This window comes from Camarhynchus parvulus, chromosome 3 (genome assembly GCF_901933205.1).
Source record: "Camarhynchus parvulus chromosome 3, STF_HiC, whole genome shotgun sequence".
In the NCBI taxonomy this organism is placed as follows: Eukaryota; Metazoa; Chordata; class Aves; order Passeriformes; family Thraupidae; genus Camarhynchus; species Camarhynchus parvulus.
The window spans coordinates 21,982,182-21,992,053 of NC_044573.1; the positions used below are offsets into that span (position 1 = coordinate 21,982,182).

At 42.1% G+C, this 9,872-nt stretch overlaps 1 protein-coding gene across 1 annotated transcript; it reads left to right on the top strand.

Annotated features, from left to right (window-relative positions):
• The first annotated feature begins 1,129 nt into the window (after window positions 1-1,129).
• Window positions 1,130-9,315, top strand: NEK2 (NIMA related kinase 2). Its single transcript, XM_030946508.1, has 9 exons — window positions 1,130-1,277; window positions 1,438-1,655; window positions 2,693-2,930; window positions 3,622-3,704; window positions 3,955-4,081; window positions 4,864-5,083; window positions 6,025-6,079; window positions 6,162-6,235; window positions 8,676-9,315. Exons 1-9 carry the CDS (start codon window positions 1,182-1,184, stop codon window positions 8,897-8,899), a joined length of 1,335 nt encoding a protein of 444 aa, XP_030802368.1. The 5' UTR covers window positions 1,130-1,181; the 3' UTR covers window positions 8,900-9,315.
• The last annotated feature ends 557 nt before the right edge of the window (window positions 9,316-9,872 follow it).

A 9,872-nucleotide genomic window follows, 5' to 3' on the forward strand; every position in this document is an offset into this window, starting at 1 on the left:
TGTATATTATGCCATTAGTAGATTGTAGTGTTACTCAGTGCCATTTAATGTAACCACAGTATTTGCTGGCTCTGCGTTTGGATGTGGACCCACAGTTTGCATTTTCCAAATGTTACACTTTAAGCTGTTACATGCTTTGGTTTGTTTTCAGCAGGTGGTTTGTGTACAATGTAGCATGGGTGTTCATATGTGGTGGGACAGGAAAGCTGCCGCGACTTTGGTAGTTATTAATGAGTGATTTTCTGAAGACTTATGAAAAATTTTCTGCACTGGGTTTAAAGGACGATTTTTACGGAAGATGCTGAGTTGGAAGGGACCCACAAGGATGTTCAAGTCCAATTCCTGGCCCTGCACAGGACAACCCAAAAGTCACACCATGTACCTGAGAGCTTTGCCCAAACACTTCTTGGGCTCCATCAGGCTGGTGCTGTGACCACTGCCCTGGGAAGCCTGTTCCAGAGGCCAGTTGGAACCCTCTGGATGAGGAACCTTTTTCTAATACCCACTCTAAGCCCTGACACAGCTTCAGGCCATTCCCTCAGGTCCTGTCACTGTCACCTCAGAGCAGAGATCAATGCCTGCCCCTCCTCTTTCCCTCACGAAGAAGCTGTAGACCACAATAAATCCAGACTAGATTTACATTATTTTAAACAGCTTAAGGATTTTTTTAGCATTTCTTGATAGTGAAATTATCTATCATTATCTATCCAAGACATGGAAGCATTTTAGGAAAGGTGATGATTTACTGTTAATTTTGATGGAAAAAACCCGCCTCTTCCTAAGGAGCTATGAATATGTGACTTATTGATACCTCCAGGCCCGGTGATTTGTCTAACCAGAAAGAAGGGAAGGAAAAGAAAGGAAAGGGAAGAAAAATGGGAAAAGGTCGGGGAAACGAAAGGCCAGCAGCCGGCAAAGCTGCCGAGGCGTGTCCCTCAGCCGCGGGGAGGGGCCTGGGGTGGCCCAGCCCCGCCCCGGTCTCGCTGTGGGAGCTGGCCCCGCCCCCGGCGGTAACGGCCGTACCCGCCGGGCCTCGCGGGCGCTGTTTACGGCGGCGCAGCCAATGGGCGTGCGCGGCGCGCGGGCGGCGCGGCCAATGGGCGGGCGGAGCGGTGCGTTTGAACGGCGCGGTGCGAGCGCAGGGGCCCGCGCGGCCCGGCGCGGTCCGTGCGCTGCCCGCCATGCCCGGCCGCCCCGACGACTACGAGGTGCTGCTCACCATCGGCGCCGGCTCCTACGGGAAGTGCCGCAAGGTGCGCCGTAAGGCCGACGGCAAGGTGAGCAGGAGGCGGAACCGGCGGCAGCGCAGCTTTGCCGCTGCCGTGCGTCCCTGCCCGGTGCTGGCGGCTCTCCGCGACACGCGAGCGAGCGGCTGTGGCAGCCGCGCGGGCCTGGCCGGTGTCCCGGTCACTCCCTTGGGTGTTTGTGCCTCCGCAGATCTTGGTATGGAAGGAGCTGGACTATGGCGCGATGACGGAGTCGGAGAAGCAGATGCTCGTGTCGGAGGTGAACCTGCTGAGGGAGCTGCGGCACCCGAACATCGTGCGCTACTACGATCGCATCATCGACAGGAGCAGCACCACCCTGTACATCGTCATGGAGTACTGCGACGGGGGAGACCTGGCCAGCCTCATCGCCAAGTGCGCCAAAGAAAGGCACGTGGACTGTGTTTGGAGTGTCTGGCACGGGGCTTGGGCAGCCCGGAGAGAAGGGAAAGTTACTTTGTAACTTCTCAGCAGTTTCGGGTTTAAACCTCTGGATCCATCAACTCTTATCAAATGTGAAAAATTTTGTACAAAGTTATAAGAGCGATGGGAGCTGAGCTATTGACTGCATCGCCGCATTGGATATTGGTGCTGAAGTAGTAAGAAACCCCGAGCTCTCCTGTGAGGCAGAAGCTGTTGAGGGGTTTCTGGCTATGAATGGGGTTAAGAACATAAACCAGGAGGTTACAGCTCTTTTTGATAGGCAGCATGGTCTTCCCCATGAGTAAAACTCCTGGGACCCTGGGGTTTATGGGGATGCCAAAGTGTGTGGAAGGGAGGAGTGATTTTGAACTCAATGTGAAAAGCTATTTTAGCTGCCTATATATAAAGCCTGGGGAGACATCAAGTTGATAAGTCTTCACCTTGGCCTAATCTTAGATTTAGCATCCTACTTAAGTATAGTGTCAGTTTTCACATTCTTAGGTCAAACAAGTACATTACACTGCCTCTTACTTTGTGAGGATAGTCTAGAACAGTTGTGCAGCTGCCTGCCAGCATCAGTGTTTTCATTTAAGAAAGTTTGTATTAAAAAATCAGCCCTGTTTTGGCTGTTACTGTATGTTGCTCATTATTAACAAGTGACAACATACTGTTATCTTAAGTGATCAAAGGGACAGATCTCATCACAAAAACATCAAATTGATGTTTGTAAATAGTGAAAATGCTAGGTGTTTGTTAGATGGTATGAAGGAAATACTGCAGGGATTCTGCAATGAAAGCCTCAATGTCATCTAACATATTTGCAGTGATTTTTTTAAAAAGTCAGTTTTAAAGGTAGAATATGTAGATGCCTGTTGCTGATAGTGCTTATTTGAGTGGTGTTTTATGCTAGTACTATGAAAAAGGTTATGGAGCTAAAAGTGACCGTGACTAATCAAACTGATGTGTGTTCAGAAAATCCATTAAACGATGTGTTCATTTTCCAGGCATTTCTTGGATGAAAGCTTTGTTCTCCGAGTGCTGACTCAATTAACGTTGGCCCTGAAGGAGTGTCACAGACGGAGCGATGGTGCAGTCACTGTGCACCGGGACCTGAAACCAGCAAATGTCTTTCTAGATGGCAAACAGAACGTGAAACTTGGAGACTTTGGGCTGGCTAGGATATTGCACCATGACACCAGCTTTGCCACAACATTTGTTGGCACTCCATATTACATGTCTCCAGTAAGACCTCCCTTCTATACATTATCTTCCCTTTGCCCCTCCGAGGTGTGCTCTGTTGGTGTCAGAGTCCATGAATGTTCGGGAGGTTTTAATGAAGCCTTATTGCTCTTAAATGCAGGTGACTTTTTTCATAAAGTATGTGTGTTCTGGAGACAAGATTATTCTGCAGTTATTTTCATCTCCTTTCTTCCCCACACAATCAACTTCCTTCTAAGAACATTTGTTCTTTGCTGTATAAGTTTTGTTATATTCTTGGGACACTAGAGGTGTTGGAGTATATTGTTCCTGAAAAGGGACAGGCAAGTTAGAGAGCTTTTATGCTTCATACTGTTAAGGTAAAGAGCTTATTAAATTACCTCCTAATGGTGGGATTTTAAGTTGTAATGGAAATGAGCAGGAATTACTTATTTCCCTGATACAGGGCACTTTTGTGTGGGAAAAGTTAATGTTGACTGAAATAGAGTTGCATCAATTAAAGATTGCTGCAACACTTCAGTCTTCTACAGTGTAGTACTGCCACAAATAGTTGAAATCCTTCTAGTAAGAGTAGATATGGATATTAGTTAGGATGGAATATTAGAAGTTGCTCCAGAATATAATGGTTTATTTCAGGTTTGAATAGTAGCTGATTATCCTGCAATAGTGGAACCATGTCTTTGTTAATAAACCTAAAATTGTTCTCTTTCTTTAGGAACAAATGAACTATTTGTCATACAACGAGAAATCTGACATCTGGTCACTGGGATGTATCGTGTATGAATTATGTGCTCTCTCGTAAGTATGGTAGTGTGGTAATAAATGTGGAAACATAACTGCTAATGTAGGTGTGATTATATTTTGTGCAGATGAAAGCTTAAATGTTTCAGAGACTAGTCCTAGATTTTTATTTCTCTATTGGTCTTGACATTAGATAGTCAAAACAAATGTTGACTGCAGGTTTTTTTTCATGGTCTATTACTTTATTTTCCTGAAATTAAGTCCTGTAAAACTAGTGAAAGAATCCAAGAAAATTTTTTTTCTTCAGGCCTCCATTTACAGCTTTCAACCAAAAGGAGCTGGCAGAAAAGATAAGGGAAGGGAGGGTCAGGCGAATACCATATCGTTACTCAGATGAGCTGAACGACCTTCTCAAGGAGATGCTGAATGTAAAGGTAAGAACCAATCACTAATTTTCCCACCTATAATTTGAGCTAGTACTGAAATACTAGTTTTTCTTCTCAATTATGAAACAAACCTACCTGAAGTAGTGGGTATCACCTTGTCACTGGCAGTGTCACTTTTAGAGGAAGGAGGGAGGAGTTTGCTCTGTGTCCATCAGAGGCAGCAGCTCAAGTGTCATGCCAGGGTCACAGGGAGCCAAAAGGTGACCTCAGTATTGGCTTACATGGGATTTCCTAATTACATGCTTATTGAGGCCTTATAACTTCAGGGTTAAAATAGTTCCAGTGTGTTTAGGAGCTGGAAGGGGCTGTTTTTCTTCATTTTGGGGTTGGCTTTATATGGCTAATGTATAGCTTGTTCCCCCACAGCTGGTATGGAGGTATTGAGAAGAACATGGCAGGGGCAACAAAGCTGTAACAAGTGCCCAAGCCTCCAGCAGGCATGGATTGTTCAGCAGAGTGTTAGCTGAGGAATGTGCTGACAGCTGCCTCTGCAGGCTCACCCACCCCCTTCTGACTCTGCAGGGAGAGGGTCCCTGGGCTGGGAGACAGAGTCTTGCAGCCCTAGATCCGAATGCTGGTAACAGCCTTCTCCCTTAGCTTTTATTATCCTGCTGTGCTACAGCTTCCTAACTCCAGTTTTCTCCAATCTCTCCTTCACTTTGTAGCACCTTAGCTGATCTTGCTTGGAAATCTCTGGCCTCACTGTTTCTTCTTACAGATGGAAGAAGAAACCTGTTGGTAATGCCTTTCCATTTCCTAATTTCCTTTAGGATTACTGCCGGCCTTCTGTTGAAGATATTCTGCGGCACCCCTTGATAGAAGATATGGCGACAGAAGAACAAAAACAGAATTCTGAAAGAAGAGTCTTCAAACTATGGGAGCCAGAAAGGCTGCAGTTCTCAGATGTTGTAGTAAATGAGCTGAAACGAAAGGAGCAACAATTACAGGAGCGAGAGCAAGCCATTAAAGAGAGAGAACAACGTCTGGAGCGTATGCTATTCCATTTTGGGAAGGGGGTGGCAATGGGTTTCTGATTCAGTTAGAGGAAGAAAAAGTAGACAGTTTTCACAGCCCTCATTTTAATGCACTAAGATACTGTAGTACTTCATTCACCACTAGAATTGTGTCTAAAGACCAAACCAAGAATGCTAGGGGCTTACTCTGCTATACTAGCTTCTTTTTTAAGTTACTAAGGTAGACTTGGTAGTTTGGATATGGAAATCTGGTTTTTGAAGATTATTAAACCTGAGTGGCAGTTGGGAAAGTATACAGAAATGTAGGGTCTGCGCTGTGCAGTGTAAGTTGCTTTATCACGTACTGTGTAAGTAAACATTGCCTATTCTAACATGTAACCTAAGATGAGCCTCATGCTGGAAAAAAAATCTTTGAGTAAACTTCAACTGCTTTTATAAAAGCTGCTCCCTACAGGTAGCTTACCTGTGAGTCTATAGATGGCTGGTCCTCAGGTGTTGGTATTTCCTCCACATGAAATATCTCTCTGCATATGCAGTAGGCTCTGCAATACAGTTTTTAACTATATGTGGTTTTTTATCTGAACCTGAATAACAGCTGCTGCTGTTGTAAGCAGGGTGTTAAATCATAGCTGGATTATAATATCTGATATATCAATATTTAAACCTGGTGTCATGTGTGCCATGAGTTAATGTGCAGAATAGAAAGTTGCTGTCTCTTTGTTGTCGCAGACACATCAGAGTTTGGGACAGAAGTGTGCCTGGCATTTCAGAGTACTTGTCAGTGCTTTATTAGTGCAATGATAAAGGTGTATCTACACAGCAGTTACCTTTGTTTAGAGACCTAGAATCAGAAGTGTGGCTATTACTGCTGTCTTTCCCTGTAAGAGAAGCCCACCATGCACAGTCACTCTAACATTTACATGTTCACGCTGCATACTACCGTATTTCTGCTTCCAGAGAGAGAACGGGAGCTCAGTGTTCGGGAGAGACTGGCAGAGGACAAACTTGCTAGGTATCTTACTAACATATAATAGTCTATATTAGAAGCTCTACAGTCTTACAACAAAAAGCTTAAACTTCTCTTCCCAAACCAGAGCTGAAAGCCTGCTGAAGAGGTGCAGTCTCCAGAAGCAGGAGCAGCAGGAGGTAACGTGCGCGGAAGGCCCAGGTATGCAAATACTCCGGCAGGCGCTTGCTCGGGTCGATGTAGTCTGGTGTGAGCAGAAGAAAGCCCCTGGTGCTCAGCGTGCTCGCCACAGTCCCCTTGGGGCAAGACAAAGCCCACTTATGGCTGCAAGGTTGAGAAGAGACTTTTGATTTTCTGCTTTGCAAAAGGACCTAATGAGTGATGCTCAACCGTAAGCCTGAGTTAGCACTGTTTGCACTGCAGTTTTGTGCTGTCTGAGAAATGAGGTTCTTGTGGTGACCCAAACCTTTCTCAGAGTTGCACTTATTTTATGTATGGATGTCTTTTTACAGACCTTTGATTTGGTTAATTTAAATAAAATTGCACATGTCTAATAAATTCAGTTTTCATTAAACTTCCAAAAGCTTCAGCATGGGAAATACTATTTTTTTGCAAGGGACCCAGCTGTGACTGGTGGGTGCATCATATAAACTATGAAGAATACACATTGCTATTATAGAAAGAAAAACTCATATTTGAAAATGTACTAAAACACTTCTGACTAGCTCTAGTCCAATCTGTTTTATGGTAGTATTTTATACTCACTTTGCCCTTGATTGTTCATTCTTTGCTATCATAAGGGTATCATCTGTTAATTGCTCCCATCTTTTATTATTAAAAATAATATTCAAGTATCTAAATGCCTTTTTAAATAGTGGTAGGAATAGTGAAAGGCTGGGTCAGAAGTAGTACTCTGGAACAAAGATGTGTGAACACTCTTTAACATGCAGTAACACTCTCTTCATTTCGTTTTGGTCTGATAAAGCAAGATAAGCATGTCACTGCCTCCAAAGCAAATAAAACTGAAGTAGCTTTTCTTTTTTTTCCAAGAAATGCCTATCAGAGCAGAAAAGGACACAAGTAAAATGCCCCTAGAAAGGGAGTGCTCCTTGAGCTGTACCTAACATTTCTGTCAACTTTGGGAATTCCACCCGTCTCTCAACATCTTGTCTGACATCGACACATTAAAGAATTTGAGAACAAACTTGCTTTTGGCTTTCTGATGTTGCATCTAAAACTAGATGACTGAAGGCAGATGAGCTTCAGCTCTTACTTCTGTTCTCTTCTGCATTTCCCACCCCTTTACATGATATTTTAACCTTACCAGGCATATTAGTTTTTGAGGATAGGCAAAACCTGTTTGTGTGGTTAATACCTCAAGCTGGATAATGCAGCAAAGTGAACATAGTTATTATAAAACTGACCAAGTTTTGCAATATCTGTAGAGCATGTGATTTGCTGCCCTTCTATTTCATTCCATGGTGCTCTTGTAACAGTGTTTCTAAAATTATGTCTATTCTCATACAAATGGACCAAGTGTTTCTCCAGTAATGGTACTAACATTGCTTGCTTGTGTTTTCAGTTGCTCAAATATTGCTGTATTTTTCACAACTGGATTGCATCTCACACATATCTTAGATCTCTAATTTCTCCTAGAAGTCCTTTGAGTGGTTCACTTGACAATAAAATGGAATACCAAAAATCCTGGTTTTTAACACTGTGTCCTAGACACTGCCCTATTTTTACAGGGATGTTCTGATTCTTAGTGAACCATTTAATGTTAAAACAGATCTGACTTACACTAATGAAGCTAAAAAATGCTGAAATATTTACTGCCTTTTAAAATTATTTCTTGCTCTTTTGTGCTTATTGCATCTTTGCTGTGGCCTCATAAATTGACAATTAAGGCTTCAGTGTTGAGATTAGAATAGTGAGACCTTTGATTGAGTAAAAATCACACCTTAAGTTGGGCCTTGTGAAGTTGGCTCTTATGTGAGGCAACTCAGCTGTTACAATAGTTTTTGATGGCAGTTTTTCTACTCTTAAATCATTGACTGCCTTTTGATGGTGGCAGGCTATAGGATATGCTATGAAAATTCCTGTTCTGAAGGCTGCAGTGGAAGCAGTTTGTTAATTTTTAGTTCACCTAAACTCATTACTCATCAAGTCAGAGCCTAATTTGTACCTCAGTGACTTAATGCAAGGATAGAGTTGAAACGATGTGGGTGAAGTATAAAGACCACTGGCCAGGTTGGGTCTGCCCTTGCTGTGAAGCAAAGACAAGTTTTTTTCAGTAGCTGAAAATTCATTCTGCATTTTCTTTTATAGCTGGCTTATGTTACTGTTTATTTAATTCCTGTCCTTCAGAAGAAACGTCTTCTTTCCTTAACCAACTAATCTTTCCTTAGGTATTGGGAGGTGCACCCTAAAAACTACTCTGGCATATATCTTTTTACCATGATCATGTAAAAGGCTTGTTTTCAATTTTTTTCTCAAAAAAATAGAAAATAACTGTTGTTATTAACAGAGATGCATTTAATTAGATGACTTAAAGCCATAGGTAGATGACAAATTGGGCATCAGGGTTAAAAGCAATAAATGCTGGAAGATGCACTAATGCAGTACTTTTTGATTTCTTAAGATAACGCACTCGTGCTTCCCCTTTCTACAACCAAGAAGAACTCACACTCTGACGGAACTGAAGAGAAAGCTGTACCTCATAATATGGAAAACTATTTCCTTTCCAAAGGGAAAAGCTCTGATCTCAAAAGGCGTCTCTATGCTGCAAATCTACGGGCTCAAGCACTGGCTGAACTGGAAAAAAACTATCAACTAAAGAGCAGACAAATCTTGGGCATGCGTTGAAACTGTATCCGATACATTTATCTTTGAAAGGAAGATTAAATGTATAGGCAGATACTTGTGCCTCCCTCTCTTAAGCTAGAACCTACTGAAAAATTATTTTAACAGTTTTACAAACTCTTCGTTTTTGACAGGTAGTTTATGATAAATGCATGAGATGCTATATGATGAAAATAGGTACTTTTGATACCAAATAAAACAAACTGAATTAATTGTATTATTAAAGAAAAGTATTTTGGTCCTCCTGTTTACCATACTTTACTCTTCTGAAAATATAAAGAATGAATATATATAAATTATTTGTTTAAAATCTGATGTGAAAAACTTTTCAGGTGAAAAATGTACAGAAATTTACAGTCTGTAGGTTAAAATGTTGTATGTAATGCACAGTTGTTGATAAAGAAAGTGTTGATATTCTGTATATGTGGGAAAACAGTGCCTTCTTTTCTGCACTTGTAAATATTTTTTAACAGAAGAGCACAAAGATTTTATGCATCTCTTCCTACTAAGTAAGTGCTCTATCAAAGCAGGTTACTTTTAATTTTATGTTTTGACTCATGTGTGGGATGGGTCAGAATAACATAACTTCTGAGTTTATATTCCTTTCTGCCTGAGCAGCTGAATGCCTTGTCCATCCTCCTACAAGGCCTGTGCCAGGGCAGGGCATTTGAAATAGCACCTTCTTTGCCTTGCCTTGAAACTGTTATAAACTGATCCCCTAAGACTGCTGTCCAGGATGGGACACCATCCAGCATATTAGCATCTAGGTTTTGGGGTGGGGCAGTTGTCCTTTAAATAGTAAATCCTTATTTTCTTGAATAACTTGTGTAACCCAACAACAGATCTGCTCTTAGCAACCTCCCAGAACTTTACATTTGCTTGTGGAGTGGTTGCTGTTTTCATCACAACCTTTGCTTAAAAGAGTTAGACATGACTATTTTGTTTGCTAATCTAAAACTACCAACATTTTTGGTGG

What these genes read in the sequence shown, in the direction of transcription:
- NEK2 (XM_030946508.1), top strand. Translation starts at nt 1,182, where the DNA reads ATGCCCGGCCGCCCCGACGACTACGAGGTGCTGCTCACCATCGGCGCC. An exon ending in TATGAATTATGTGCTCTCTC is followed by an intron (nt 3,705 to 3,954) that starts GTAAGTATGGTA and finishes TTTTTTCTTCAG; the next exon opens with GCCTCCATTTACAGCTTTCA. An exon ending in GAGAGAACAACGTCTGGAGC is followed by an intron (nt 5,084 to 6,024) that starts GTATGCTATTCC and finishes TTCTGCTTCCAG; the next exon opens with AGAGAGAACGGGAGCTCAGT.